The sequence below is a fragment of the Balearica regulorum genome, chromosome Z, assembly GCF_011004875.1.
Source record: "Balearica regulorum gibbericeps isolate bBalReg1 chromosome Z, bBalReg1.pri, whole genome shotgun sequence".
NCBI lineage: Eukaryota > Metazoa > Chordata > Aves > Gruiformes > Gruidae > Balearica > Balearica regulorum.
Genome location: NC_046220.1, coordinates 76,020,812 through 76,036,786, shown reverse-complemented (window position 1 = coordinate 76,036,786; position 15,975 = coordinate 76,020,812). Strand labels below are relative to the sequence as shown.

The following is a 15,975-nucleotide window of genomic DNA, read 5'->3' as shown; positions in this document are numbered from 1 at the left end:
GACTGCAAACATGACTGTCACAATTGATTAGGGAGTAATTGGCTGTGAGACCATTCTTATCTCATAATTATATGAAATCTTACATTTTGTAAGAGGTGTGTAAGTGACTAGAGGCCTCTCTTTTTGCAGATACAGTTAAATACTGATGTAATACAGGCCCTATGCCTGACTCTTGTGTTTCCAGCTGCTAGATGCTGTAGTAGTGCCCCATGCTTAAGATCGCCCAAGCTTTTAACTATTGAATTTGCTGCCTTATAGGTATTTGTGATAGACACTGTGCCTATGTGATTCTAAGAATGGATTATTTGAGTTGTCTCCTTACAAACTGATAAAATAGAGTGGGATCCAGAGAGGTGCTTTCGATGCCACCTGATCCAAACAGGGTGGTTCCAGGTAGAAGAATAGGACATAGATTGTGCAGTGACTCTGTGCTGAACAGGGAGTTGTGTGGCACACATCACTAGGAAATGCTGACTGTGTCAGCCCATCTGAACTTCTACTCTTTCGTGGCGCTGAGGTGCAGCATGGAGAAAAAATTTGTACTATTTGTAATGGAGGTCCTATGTCCTCTTCTTAGCATTTTTCAAAGCAAGATGATGAGAGGAAGGGGTATGCTGATGTCTGCTGTTAAAGAAAGAACCTAATATCTAGGTCTTCCTCAGCTGCAAAGGTATTAAACTCAGGCCTGTTGTCAGGAGAGCAGCCAGGTTATAGAGGAACCTAGGCACCCCCTTCCATTATCCCCACCCAGCTCCAGGTGGTCCAAATTCTCTTGTGTGTATGTTGAAATGGGGAGGGTCTGACTGTAAAAGTCAATAGCAGAAGCCATCATGTGGAGGGTAACTCATGGCTTTGATCCTACTGTCCAGATTCAGTGAAACATGACTTTATTTCTGATTAATATTGTGTACTTTGTGGTACACAGGAGCAGCAGAGAAGAGCTCAAAGCATGGAGCTGAAGACCGAACCCAGAATTTCATCATGGCCATGAAGGATCGCATGAAAATCCGGGAGCGGAACAAGCCAGAGATCTTTGACTTGATCAGAGATGTGTTCTGTGAGAGCAAATTGACACATGCTCAGCAGATGAAGACAGTGAAGCAGAGCGTGCTTGATGGCACCTCAAAATGGTCAGCAAAGATCACAATCACGGGTGAGTGAGGGAGCTATGGGTTCCTTTGGCCTCGTTCGGGAGCCTAAGGTAAGAGAGAGCTGGCGTGAAGCTATAGAGAACGGAGAGGAAGGGCTTGTCTGACCTGGGTCTCTTTCTGCTTAGTGTACAAGTATCATGTAGAGATACTCCTGCGCTAGGCACTGTAGTGCACCACGAGCTGAGTCTCATCAGAAAAGCTCTCATGAGTGATACTCCTGTTTCTCTGGCCGTTCTGAGCTGCTGCTTCCTGTAGCGGGTGAACGCATTGTCTTATTGCATGGTGGTGGTAACTCTTCTCTTTTCCTTCCAGTGGTATGTGCTCAGGGTCTGCAGGCCAAAGACAAGACTGGGTCCAGCGATCCATACGTAACTGTTCAAGTTGGTAAAACAAAGAAGAGGACAAAAACCATTTTTGGGAATCTGAACCCCATTTGGGAAGAGAAGTTTTACTTGTAAGTGCTCTTACAAGGACTTTCAGCCCCGTTTTGCCTGTTTGTACAATCTGTGCTTCAACAGCAATATCTTCTCTGTCAGTATGTGTTCCCACACCACCTGTAATGTACAATGGTTTCATTTCTGCTCAGCGTTCTGTGTGTGCATCTGGAAGGTTAATGTCTTTAGCAACGTACATAGCACACACCTGTCCATTTCATCTATCTTACTTGTGTATATATAAATTGTCTGCTCTGTGAACACTTACACTGATGTTTCTATAGAAAGCTAAAGAGAAAGGAAAATCTTTGACTCGGTAACTTTTGTTCCTGGTTAATAGACATACTTTCAAAATTATTTGAAATATAGAAGAGTAAAGTTTGTATAAAAGACTAAGCAAACTTCCTGTGACCTGTTGCTGTGACCTGCTACTGGTGTTTGACCAACAAAGGTTAAAAGTAGATAGTTGCCTGTCATTTGTTTGTGACACTACCAGTCTCCCCTTTTAATTCTGGAAAATCAATGTAACAATAACTTGAGGGATTATCTGCTTTCAAGATGACCAATGTATATATGTCTGAATTGAAAGCAAAGGCTGGAGGCACAATTCTTTAGATATTAACTACTCTCAGAAGGCTGAAGAATGCATTATTCCACCCTGCTTTTATTGAATAAGTAAACAGTATCCTCAATTTATCATTGAACATCTTATAAAACAAAATGGAGACATGAAATCCAACAAGCAAGTGTTTTCTGAAGATTCTGGATGATCTCATTCAACCTCAAACATCTTTATTTCCTTTAATGTGTAAGCTCTTCCCTTGTCTCTTCTCTCCCTTTCCTAGTTTTTCCTTCCCTGTTTTTTCCTAAACTGCTTGAGGGGAGCTGTCACTGCAAACTGAAATTTGTTTGTCTTAAAATCAGGCTTATATCAGCCCAGCTTTGTCTTTACAATGCACAGTACAAACAATATTATTTTTAAAGTAGTTTTGAGCTACTCATTAACATCAGAAAAATCTTGGTGCTATTTTGAGCGAGTAAGCCGTTGGCTTTATTCTTGGTTTAATCCAAGGTAGCATTACTGCTTGGTAAGTAGTAAGTATGCATAGGTTCCATTTGGATAACTCTAGTCACAATAGCAGTAAGTCTGTGTTGGGAGCCTTAAGGACCCTGATTTACCATGCCAAGTAGTTGCCATGGTATTTGCAGTGTGTTCCCTTCTAATTTTAGGAGCTCCAACAAATACTGTGTTTAAAGATAGATAGCGCAACGTGATAAATGTCACAGTTTTAACAGTGCCACTGTTTAAATTTTATCGCCATGTCTGTGATTCAGCAGATAATATGCTGTTGGGCATTAGAGTTGATGCTACTTTCTGTCTTGTCTGTGTCTAGGTGGTTGTTTTAATTGCCTTAGAATAGCAGGAGGAGATGAAGGAAATGAGCAGTGTCCAGATCAATGGCAGGAAAGCATTCAGTACTGGAATCAGTGTGTCATTTCATTAGTAGATGTCAAAGCTCACCTTATGCTGGAGGAGGAGGAGAGTCCTTTAGAAGTGTATGCAGCACTGGTGTTTTACACGCCCGTCTTCTTTTTTGGGGGGTTGTTTGTTTGTTTGTTTTGTGGGGTTTTTTTCATTTATGGATCTTTTTTCAGCTTACAATGCTCAAAATTTATGAAATTTTCTACTTCATAATCAAATGGAAATTTAAATCAACATCTGCAGGCCAAAAATACCCATTACATATCAAACTTTTTTAGAAGAGATTGTTAGGACAATCAAGAGATTGTCAGATTTAAAGGGTTGGAGTGGAGGGTGTTTGTTTCTTAGAATGAAGTTAATTTGTTACAGTGGTAGAATGGTGTGCTGGTAATTATTGAAAGACCGCCTTGCAGTAGACATATGAAAAGTTTGGTGTTCAAAATGCTTAAACATTTCAATGGGTGCAAGATATGTGAGTAGAGAGAGGTCAGGTCAGTAACTAATGTGTGGGTTAGCAATTGCTGTTCCTTGTCTGTCTTGTTGCACAGACTTGTTTGTAGCTGATGTTCATTAGGTGCCCAGTGTCTCTTACACAATCACAATTCTAGTGTCTTCAAAGGTTGGATGTAGAGCCAGAAATCTGTGTGCATCAGTCATTATAAGTATAGCATTGTTATTGTAATCCATGGCATGAATTGAGACCAACTATGTACAGACGAGTGACAGAATTCTTTCTACAGACTCAGTAAAGTTTATTAAAAGCAGCTTAAATAAGTTTTAAAATTTTTAAGGCTGCAATAACCTATTTCAAATAGGTTTTTGTGCTTATTTACAGTGATGGATAGAAAAGTATATTAACTTAAATAAGTCTCCTTAAATACGACTTTGTTTCTTTTCTATATATTTTCAGAAAAAAATGTTGTGGTAGGCTTGACCTAATTTGGAAGTTCAGATTTAGAACTGTATTTTAGAAAAGACAATGTTGAAAACACTTCAGGTTTCCATCATAAGCGCTATTGAGGTCACTAGTAGCCTGTGTCACTGAAGGCATCTGCTTAGATTAATCACCAGTTCTTGGAGCATGTTCACGTTGTCTAAGCAAGTGGTTGCAGGTCATGTTTCTTTCTGAAAATTATCTCTTTGTATATTTACATCTTTAGCTTTGGGTGTTGTTATAGAGAGATTTTTGTATCTTTCATTGGAGTTTGAAGACCTGTAAGGGATTGATCTTTCTGCTCAGTTCAGAGTTTTGCAGACTTGATGCAAAGACTGCATATATGGTGCTTGGCAGGAAGAAGCTCAACGGGGGACACCAGCCATTGCTGCATTACAGAAATTATGTTCTGTGAGCAAGGAAGCCTGTTTCTCTTGCTTTACATCCCATTCCTGTTCTGCAATAATCCCAGATCCCTTTCCTATAGCTATGATGAAGAGGCTTATAGGTGGCCTCCTTGCTTTGTCCTGTGTCCCCTCACCTCTCTTCCCTTGCCCTTAACTTTGGCTGGACAGAAGGCAGCATGTGTCCTACCTGTTCAGAGTTTTCTGGATTGGTTGGTACATGAGAGCTGGGTGGCTACAGACTTTCCAGGGATGGCAGCCAGTATGGGTTTCTCTTCTCCATCTAGCTGTAATTTTTTTACAAAATTTGTTGGAACGTAGAAGCTTTGATAAGTCTGCGTAACTCTCATTTCCTTAGGAAACAATCCAGTAATATTAGAGGGAAGATATTTTGCACTATTCAGTACAATTATAAGAGGACGTGAATTCTCCATTTAGACACATTTCATCTATCCGTAGAAAATAGAGACTTTCTAGAATCTTTTTTTGTAAAGGCTGATATTGAGCATTTGAATGTGTTACAAAGGCAGACAGTGTTTAGGAGAATAATCTTTTGACCACAGGACAGAGTTTCCATTTTAAACCATAGAATCATATAATGGTTTGGGTTGGAAGGGACCTCAAAGATCATCTAGTTCCAACCCCCCTGCCATGGGTAGGGACACCCTCCACTAGACCAGGTTGCCCAAAACCCCATCCAACCTGGCTTTGGACACTTCCAGGGAGGGGGCATCCACAGCTTCTCTGGGCAACCTGTTCCAGTGCCTCACCACCCTCACTGTGAAAAATTTCTTCCTAACATGTAATCTAAATCGACCCTCCTTCAGCTTAAGGCCATTACCCCTTGTCCCGTTCACTCCATGCCCTTGTAAACAGTCCTTCTCCATCTTTCCTGTAGGCCCCTTTAGGTACTGCAAGGCAGTTATAAGGTGTCCCCAGAGCGTTCTCTTCTCCAGGCTGAACAACCCCAAATCTCTCAGCCTGTCCTTGTAGGAGTGGTGCTCCAGCCCTCTGATCAGCTTCATGGCCCTCTGGACTCTCTCCAACAGCTCCATGTCCTTCTTGTACTGGGGCCCCCAGAGCTGGACACAGTACTCCAGGTGGGGTCTCACGAAAGCAGAGCAGAGAGGCAGGATCACCTCCCTCAACCTGCTGGTCACACTGCTTTTGATGAAGCCCAGGACATGGTTGGCTGCAAGTGCACATTACTGAGTCATGTTGAGCTTCTGGTCCTCCAACACCCCCAAGTCCTTCTCCTCAGGGCTGCCCTCAATCCATTCTCTGCCCAGCCTGTAGTTGTGCTTGGGATTGTGCCAACCCACATGCAGGACCTTGCACTTGGACTTGTTGAACCTCATGCAGTTCGCACAGGCCCACCTCTCCAGCCTGTCAAGGTCCCTCTGGATGGCATCCCTTCCCTCCAGCATGTCAACTGTACCATGCAGCTTGGTATCATCAGGAAACTTGCTGAGGGTGCGCTTGATCCCACTGTCCGTGTCACTGACAAAGATGTTGAACAGTGCCAGTCCCAATACCAGCCCCTGAGAAATGCCACTCATCACCGTTCTCCACTTGGACATTGAGCCGTTGACCACAACTCTTTGAGTGCAACCATCTAGCCCATTCCTTATCCACTGAGTGGTCCATCTGTCAAATCCCTGTCTCTCCAATTTAGAGAGAAGGATGTCGTGCAGGACAGTGTCAAATGCATTGCACAAGTCCAGGTAGATAACATCAGTTGCTCTTCCCTTATCCACCAACACTGTAACCCCATCATAGAAGGCCACCAGATGTGTCAGGCACGATTTGCCCTTAATGAAGCCATGTTGGCTGTCACCAGTCACCTCCTTATCTTCCATGTGCCTGAGCATAGTCTCCAGGAGGGTCTGCTCTATGATCTTGCCAGGCACGGAGGTGAGACTGACCAGCCTGTAGTTCCCTGGGTCTTCCTTTTTACCCTTCTTAAAAATGGGGGTTATCTTTCCCCTTTTCCAGTCAGTGGGAACGTCACCAGACTGCCACAACTTCTCAAATACGGTGGATAGTGGCTTAGCAAACTCACCTGCCATCCTCCTTAAAAGAAGAGCCCTAGGCTTGTTTGGAGGCTGCTAGTCCTTACCTTTTTGTCGGGAAGCACCCCAGTCTTCAAAGACCATGAGCACTTGGAAGTTACTGGATTCAAACAGGACTTTGCTGTTTTTCTTGGCCTCGGCACAAAATGACTTGATCGTTTTACAGTAATATCCTCTTGAAGTTGTATTGTTTGAGTGCAGCTGTGTCTGAAGCTTTGAATGGTGGGTGTGAAATCATTGCCTGGAACAGATTACATTGTCATTGAACAGTTTGCAAGAGGCATGTTTATTCTCCCTCACTGCAAAAGAGTAACTGAGGTAAAACAAATGCAATGCCTCCTGCTAGCAGATAATCAGTATTTTACTAGGGCAAGCAGAGCCCCACATGATACATATTCCTGTTAATCCTTTGGGAATGGTGCTGTTGCATAGCTAACCACCGGGTTGTCACCCCAAAGCTTCTATTTGGTTCCTCGATTTTCTTTTCAACTGCTGAGCCTCTTATCAAGCTCAGCATCTTTCAGTTATCTCTGTGGTTATATGTGACTGTTTCAGAGCTGTTTTTCAGACTTCTCCTTCTGAGACCACTGTGTTTGTAAATGTCACTGTTACTCTGCACCCTCAGCCTCCCTTCACTGCATGGCAGGGGCCATTCAGTTTGTCTTGCTTGCTTTATTCTCCAGGTATTGCAGACACTGAAACTGGCACTCTGATAAAATCCTGCTTGTCTCCCTGCTCAGTTACCAATGCGAAACTTAAATTTGAACATAGAGTTGATGCCTTGTGGCAAGCGCCTGTTGGGAAGGCTGAGTTAATATAGCTAAGGATGTAATGCTAAGAATCACTTTATCTGCTCTTTGTAGTTAGGAGAGTCGCACCATTAATTTGTCAGTCGGTGTTATAGCACTGGGTAACAGCAAAATGATTGTACTTGTTCCCCTAAGAAAAGAACTTCATGCTAGTAAGAACAGAAAACTCATTTCTTTATTCTTAGACAGCAACAGCTGGATCTCAGGACATATTATTGTGCTGTCATGCTTAACTTCTAAGATGGTAAGGATTTTAACTTCGTTCTCTTACCACTCTGATTTTGTCTTCAATGTTTTCTCCACTGTCCTTTTTTTTTCCCTAATAGAGGAGACTTGGCATGTTTAAAAATTAACCTATCCTGAGAAGTTTTCTGCCTTCCATTCCCATTGAGGTTGACCACAATAGAGCTGCCAGTTGAACCCTGCCGTGTCAAGACACTTCATTTGAACCACATCCAAATCTTCCTACTTTGTCAGCCAGACCATTTCCCATAGACAGCTTTTTTCTCCGTTCCTGTGGAGGTTTGCTGCACAAGCAGCAAATGATTAGCAAATTCATCACAAATGTTATTAGGTTCAAAAGTGGTGTTCTGGTCATTTTTTAGACACTTCTCCTATTTCTTTCTCTGCACATTTTGGAGGAGACGAGGCACATGCAATGGTCCGTCGCAGACCCCTGACATCATCTGAGCCAATTTGGCCGACCTTTACAGATGGGCAGAGTTCTTGGAACTAAGAATCATTTTCTACAAATTTTTTTGTGGAAGTTGGAGCTAGATTAGAAGGATACAGATTACTAACTTCATTGTGGGAGGCACTATAATGTAAACTCAGCAGTTGTCTGTTCTGTTTAGCCACCAATATACCAGTTAGCGTGTGTGTGGGCATGCCACCGTGTGTGAGGATCAGAATTAATTACAGCTTCGCGTGCTCGCATGCTTCCCCTCAGCCTAGCTGCTAGCTGGGCATGGGAAGAGGCCAGAGTATTGACAGCGCAGGGGACACATCTGGGGACCTGGTGGTTTGGGGTTGGGTAAGGCCAAAGGGGAATGTGGCAGAAGAGATGGAGGTAGAGAGCGCGATAGAGAGCAAGTCAGCAGAAGCACTCAGCTGCTTCCATTGCTCCTGTAACCACTCGCTTCAGGCAGAAAAAGGTCATGGAAAAAGTTCACAATTTATTTGATTTTAATTTTTCTTGAAGATTTGGTGTCCTGTTTCCTGAAAATGTTACTTTTTTTGGTAGCTTGAAGTGTAAAAGTAAGTTCTTTATAAAGATGGCACCACTGCAAAGGTTGGGACAATATGGATATAAAAGAAAGATACAATTTCTGACCCATGTGCCAAGGGAACCTGGTTTCCAGTCTCTCGCACTTTGAAATGGGCCTGAAAGCATTCAGTAGTTTCTTCCTTGCAATGGGGCCACAGAGTGTTTCCTCATCCTCTTGGGAAAGCTGTGGGAGCTCAGCTGTGAGCGACTGGACGGATGTATGTGTGCACACAGTGAAATCAAGCTTCACAAAAATGCAGCGGAAGTGGGGCAGGCATCTTTAGAAATGTACCAGCTCTGGTATTAATGAAGAGGAAAGTGTCTAGCAGCAGAGCTTGTTAGCCACAGTCTTACAGAGTCGTGATGCTGTCACAAATTGGAAGCTATTTCACATTAGTTAAAAAGCCTATTACCAGTTAACAAGCCAAAGTCCCCCAGTATTCATGGGTCTATTCTGGGGTGCTTGCTGGAAGGTGAACTGGTGTTGACACAGCTGTCTTGCTTCACCAAAAGCAAGGCCTGTGGTTCCCACAGACTTCGATGGTGATGTTTTATGGGTAAGCCACCAGCCCAAGGCTTTCAGCTGCTGTGTGCGAGTGATAAGGCTTACTCTCTTGCATGGGAGCAGCAAAGGAATATGAATTGAGCAGTTTCTTAAAAACCCCAGAGAAAGGTGTGGTAAAATAGAAGCTTCAGTAGCTCAGTAAATGCAACTGTTAAGTTTCCTGTAGCACTTAGCAGTGAGTTATGCTTCTGTAGCCAAGTGAAGGATGATAGCCAGCCACTCCAGGAGCATGGGATGATGCATGTGGTACCACCTAAGGTAGAGTTAGGTCTAAACACTGAATGTTTTCCTGAAGGAAAGAGCAATTTCTGACCATTGGTAGCAAAGAAACAAGATCAAAGCGGTCCTAACAAAGCACTGGTGTGCCAGAAGGTGAGGTCTGAAGAAGTCAGGAGCTAACTTGCTGGTGCTTTGTAAATGGCACTGTGTGCCAACCTGTTTTAGGCACCCATGCACTTCTGAACACTGAGCCTCTATGGTACTGCCAGGATGTACATTAGTGCACCGTGTCAGGAACAGAGGATTTCTTTCACATTCTTATGCTGTGTTGCTGGTAGATTTGGCAATGCACTCAGATAAATTTGAGAGCTACAAAGAGCAGCAGTCCGAGCGTGACTGCTCAGTGACAGTTCCCTGCTTTTGAATGCTTGCTGCATGGTTTTGTTAAAAGAAGACATCCTTGAAGTAGCAGAGGAGGAACGGGAGAATAAAGGCAGGAGAGAAGCATTGAACCTTCTTTCATCATAACTCTAAATACAGCTTTGATTGGACAGCAAAGGCAGGGAGCAATGATGCTCTCTGCCCGTGATCAGAACTGCCCGAAATTGCCTCTTAACTTTCTCCATATAATTCCCAGCTATTCCTCTATGTGGGAAAAATTGGCAGAAGCTGCATGGATGTCTGTTAAGTGGTCCTGAATCACAATAGTTGGCAATAGGAGCCCAAATGATTTGTTGGTAGGGAGAATGCAAATACCAGTCACTGCCACATCTTATTGACCAGGCTTAGCATATCTCTTCTGACCCATTTCTTCCTTCTCCCTGTTGCTTAGCAACAGATGCAGCATGTTAAAGTTAAAAAGGCTGGAAAACAGGCCTTCAGCAGAAGTTGCCTGTTTTCATAGGTTTTGTTTCCTTGAGGGCAGACATTTGTAGTGGTTATGGTGAGTAATCACCCTTGTCACGGTCTTATATGAGCATTCAAATTGCTTTATTGTATTGAATGCCCTGTAAAGGAGCAGAGCTGTTATAATAAGGTTCTTCTACCCACTTCTGACATCCAGGAGCCTGTTTGTATCTACAAGAGGTATTTGAACACCTAAAAAGAGGTGGAGGCTGTGAATTCTGCCTGTGCATTAAGCTGGAGGGTGCCAATTCAGCAAACAGTAAACTGCTTTTTTTTTAATGGAAATGTCTTTACTGATCCACCCAGGGCACAAAGTATCAGTCTGAGCTGTGAATAATAGGCAGAATCAATTCTAGTAATCAAATACCAACTTTGTAACTGCTATATCCCACCCTTTCCTCCCACTTACAGGCAGCATTTGTATCATCTGATTGTAATGTATTTTGCATTAATACTTCAAGAGAGTCACAAAGCAGTAGTGTAAGAGAGGTACCTCCACCTGAGCTATTTCTCTTCTATAAAAAACCAGCATGAAGGGTGTTTGTCATAGGCCTTGACCATGCTATCTTAGATACTGCACATGCATAAGCGCAAGTAGCCTTTAATGCCTACAGCTGAACAGAAGATCATTGATGGGGAAAGCTATCAGAAACCAGTGAGATGCTCACTGGCATTTTCGGGGTGTGTAGGCTGAGTTTACCAGCCTAGCTATCTATCACCAGGCTGTTCTGGCCTTCACAGCAAAAGCAACAACAGTGAAGAGAATTCACATGTTTAGGGAGCTGCTGCTGGAGAGGCAGGAGGAGCAGGAGAGACGCAGCCACTTCCAAGTCTGAAGTTGGTGGTTGTGGTCAGGGTAGGGCAGTCCTTCAGCATGCATCTGAAGTGCAGTGTCTAACATGTCACAGGAACATTTAGAGCGCACCACAATGTTGTTGTGTAGCTCCTACTAGATGCTCCAATTCTAAATAAATAGGCATTTATTTGCATTTTGTTTCTGCATTCCTCCACTGTTGGACAAGTGGGTCAAGAGGAATGGGAAGCATGTAGCATATAAATGTTGGCTGTGTTATGTTTAACATTATGTTCGTCTTGTTTGCAGTGAGTGCCATAATTCTTCTGACCGGATCAAGGTACGAGTATGGGATGAAGATGATGACATCAAGTCGCGTGTCAAGCAGAGGCTGAAACGCGAGTCAGATGATTTCCTGGGGCAGACAATCATTGAAGTCCGTACTCTGAGCGGAGAGATGGATGTGTGGTACAACCTTGGTGAGCAGGGCTTTGGGATTGAAAACATGTCACATGTTAGTTTGGGAACATTCAAGAATACTTGGGTGCATCTGGGCAGTTTGCAGGAAAGAGAAAAAGCCCGCAAGATTTCAAGGGGCACTTCTTGATAGGGACAACCAGCAGTTCCCAGGAGCTCAGGACTGTAGTGAAGTCAGGAACAAATTCCACATCAGTCAGCCCTGTTCTCAGGAAAGGAATCTGTCCTTGGTGGTTCTCATTCAGCCAACTGAATCCAAGGTCAGGGACCCTATTGTACATTTGCTGTTGGAAGGACTGGCTTACAGTCAGTCTTTCAAAGTTTTGAAAGAAAAAAGTTTTCTCTGTGGTGTGTCTGATCAGTTCACGCTGAGCTTCCAGCAGTTTCTTTTCTAATGTGCTTACCTAAGATGGCTGTGCTCTGAACATGAAAAATGGATTTAAATGCTGATGATTTTTCCTTCTAGAGAAGCGAACAGATAAGTCTGCCGTGTCTGGGGCTATTCGCCTGCAAATCAGTGTGGAGATCAAAGGCGAGGAGAAGGTGGCTCCTTATCATATTCAGTACACTTGCCTTCATGAGGTAAGAAGCAGGTTCAGCTCAGTCGTCATCAGGTCCATTCTGTCTCTTGAAGAAGCAATTTTCTGACCTTTATTTCCTTGAAATATTCCTCCTTGCCCTAGATAAGCTTCCTTTTCCCTACTCTGCAGGCCTGGAAACATGCTGAATCATCAGATCCACATTTGTCAGGAAGGCAAAGAAGGCTTTATGCTGTCTCCCCCACGCTGAGGGCTGGCTGGCTCAGTCTGTCACTCCATCACAGCTCTGCTGCTGTCAGGCAGAGGTCACGCATTGGCACAACTCAGAGCACACCACGGGTTTAACGTGGAGAAACCTCTGAATTTCCTTGAGCGATGTTTTCAGCATGTACTATACCTATGTCTTTCTTTACAGAAGGCATACCAAAATGCTTTATGATTTGATTCTGGTCCGAGGAAGGTTTTGGCTCTGGCTGTTGAGTGATGCAGATATTAGTGTTAAAGTCTTCTGTGCTGCTACACTGCTATATAGCTATGAACAGCTATTGGGGAACAGAACAGAAGCTCTGGTTACTGGGTACTGCCCTGTTTCAGAGTAAACTAAGCTGGGCAGGCAGTGCTGCAGAAGTTGGGAGAAATCCAAAGATGACTTGTGAGGATGACTAAAGGGAAAACCTTGTTTTGGGGAGATGCATGGTGCCCAGTCTATCTGTCAAAGAGAAGGCACGTGGCAGGGTCAGTCTCTTAAGTGCCTGAATAAGAAAGAGTAGTCAGAGCCCCTTTCACCTGACATACAACAATATCATGAAGTCCAGAGAGGTTTAAGCAAATTCAGATTAGAAAAGAATGACAGACGTATCACAGAGAGGAATGTTCAGCTAGGGGAACAACATGTTTATCCAGATGCTGGGCTAGATGAGCCCTGTGCTGTCTTCTGGCCTTACCAGGGAACAGGCAGATACAACCATCAATAGGCTTCTTTTAGTAAGCTGTGTTGTGTCCTTCAATACATATTTATTGGTTTTTAATTCAGTGATGGCTTCTGCTTGGTAAATTATTTCATTTTTCCTTCTGAACATGCATGATCACTTGCTGCCCTTTTTTGCAAATATGTCTCTTTTTAAGTATCACTTTCTTTCATTTGTGTATCATAAAATGAAGATGATTTACAGCTAGAATAATTTAATCAGGAAAATAGTAGTGTAAAGCAGAGTCCTCTAGCTCCTAATGAGATCATTAGACTCTTGCATCCCTTACTACAGGGAGCCTGTGAAAGGCTGATGAATCTGTAAGTGATGTGAATTTGAAGATTACTGGGAAAACCACTGAAGTGAGTGTGCAATTTCTGCACAGCAATGATAGCTGAAAGCCTTTGCAGTGTTAGATAAAGTGAAAGGCTATATTGAATAATAATGCAAGTGTCTAGTTGTTAGGGGTGATCTTAAGGATGTCCTTTTCAGGAAAAAAAAAAAAAATCTGTTTGGATTGTTCTGCTGTATAATAATAATTACAAAGCTGGTACAGAGCTGTTACATCAGCTAGTTTAAATAGCTTGTCCATGTTAAGGCATTTCATTCTGAGGACAGAAATGTGTAGGTTTTAGGAAACTAATTAGTCCGTGGTTTCACTGCATTGAAGCACTCCTCTGCATCATTCACAACGTCTGCTGGGTAGAGTTGTAGGTATGCATGTGAAAAATTCAGCTAGAAGAAGAAAAGAAGGTAAAAGCAGAAAAATTCTTAGTGGGTAGCGGGAAAGAAAGAGGGAGGAGAGCAAAGAAACTTGTTTTAGTACTGCCTTCTCAGCAGTTCCAAGCTCTTAATGAAATTCACTTGGAGGCTTCAGCAACCTCTCATATAATTCCATTTCTGTTTTATATTTCAGAACCTCTTTCACCATCTCACAGATGTGCAAGGGAATGGGGTGGTGAAGATCCCTGATGCCAAAGGAGATGATGCCTGGAAGGTGTATTTTGATGAGACAGCTCAAGAGATCGTGGATGAATTTGCCATGCGTTACGGCATTGAATCAATATACCAGGCCATGACGTAAGATGCATTTTGTGTGGTGTTTAGTGCGGATAATCAGTGTAACTAATTGATGTGACTGTTAATATTTAGAAGATGAAGTGCGTTGGTAATGGAAGGCTTGACAGTGACAGCTGCTCCTTATGGGGCTTACTGTGAGCAGGAAGAGACTGCCTGTGTCTGAATCACTGGTTTCCTCAAAGTCTAGAAATCAATGTCTGACAATGTGCTGGAATTAAGCATCTATCTGAACAGTTTGTGTGAGCATTTTTAAAACTAATTCTAATGAATTACACCAACTTTGGTAGTGTAAATGACCATATTTCATTATTGATCAGCTGAGCCATTCCTGTTTTAAGACTCTAAAAATCCCTGTTTGAGCACTCTTCTGTTAAAAAGATATTGCCCAAGGATCCCACTGAAGATTTCTCAAAATGTTTGTCCTACATGTCTATTGTGGCAATTGATACAGTCTTCTGAAGTCACTAATTTCCCAGGTGCTGCTGAAGATATTTATAGGAATTTTGAGTAATGGAGCCACTGATTTGTCGTCTTTGGAGCTAGGCTAATGCAATTGTTGATCTTCAAAGAGCGTTTTCCTTGTCGCTCTACTTTTACTTGGATTTGGGATCAGCCATTTTTCCTCTTAAAGACTATTAGCGCTATGCTTAGCTCATTCCTTATTTAAAATGTGATATTAAATACAACAAACAAGAGTGAACTTTTTCATATTAGAAGCTGAAAGTTTTGGGGTCTGGGTCCTTGGATGAGTTATGATCTGTACTTATGTCACCTTGCAAGCACCTTTTCTGCCTGTTGATTTAAGCCAAAGTGGAAAAGAATTGAATGGTATCTCTGGAGGTCTAGTCCCTGCTTATAGCTGGGCTAACTTGGAAGTTGTACCAGACTGCTCAGGGCTTCTTTCAGTGTGTTGAAAATTTCCAAGGATGGAGATCCACAACCTTTCCTGTCCTCAGGCTGCATTACTCTGGGGAAGAAATTTCTGGTTGAAATTCAAATTGAAAATCCTACTTTGAATTTCCTATGCTGTAACTGCTGCATATTGCTGCTTATCTTCCAGTTTTTCCTCTAAAAGGATTTTGTCCTGGCTCAGTCTTCTCACTAAGCCTCCCCTCTCTGCTAAGTAGTCAAGCCATTGATTAAACTCCACTCCTCATGCCTTCTCTTCAAGCTAAACAAAGCCATATTATGTGTCTATCTTTATTTACCAAGTGTCTAAATGGCCAACTGGTACATAAGTTTCATGTAGCAAGCAAGTTAAATTCAGGCATCAGTATCACGTTTGTCTGAAATACTGACTTGTGAATTCCTGTGAAATTCTCTCACTGGAGGTGTTTTTTTTGTTATAATCATTTGTAGGTTAACTAGCACAGAAGCTAATGTCTGGTGTAAGTCCCCTAGGGAGAAAGCTACATCTACAAATTATTTCCCAAATTTAGTTTGGGAGCTCAGTGCAGGTTCCTGCATGAAGGAAAAGTGGCCCAACTCTCCTGTCTGTTGGAATGAACTTTACTTGCCATGTCCCATAATACCCGACCTCTTAAGCTTTGGGTTTTTTTCCCCTTATGTCTAATAGATTTTCTTTTCTTGTTTAATCATTTCACAAGCCTGGACACTTCTGGCATAATTTTGAGATTTCCTGCAGGAAGGTTCCTTGCACTTTAATGAGAACAGTTAAATGGGAAAATGCAAATGAGCGTGCACGCTTCCTGCAGGCTGGAAGGGTTAGCCCTAAGGAATCACATATCAGTGCAGCACAGAAATACTAGTGTGTGATCTTGCTGTGCTTGAATGCTTTCCAGTTGCTGCTGCCTCATGTCACCTCGGAACCTGGGGCTGTCTCAAATGGCAGCAAATTATATAGATTTCCTTGT

At 42.7% G+C, this 15,975-nt stretch overlaps 1 protein-coding gene across 7 annotated transcripts in view; it reads left to right on the top strand.

The window, feature by feature from the left end:
- UNC13B (unc-13 homolog B) overlaps positions 1-15,975 on the top strand; it is a 221,948-nt gene that overhangs the window by 147,526 nt on the left and 58,447 nt on the right. For all 7 annotated transcript variants that reach the window (XM_075740242.1, XM_075740239.1, XM_075740241.1 and 4 more), the window contains 5 exons: positions 926-1,153; positions 1,464-1,605; positions 11,347-11,516; positions 11,981-12,096; positions 13,938-14,101. In XM_075740242.1, coding sequence (XP_075596357.1) covers positions 926-1,153; positions 1,464-1,605; positions 11,347-11,516; positions 11,981-12,096; positions 13,938-14,101 — 820 coding nt within the window. The remainder of the gene's footprint in view (positions 1-925; positions 1,154-1,463; positions 1,606-11,346; positions 11,517-11,980; positions 12,097-13,937; positions 14,102-15,975) is intronic.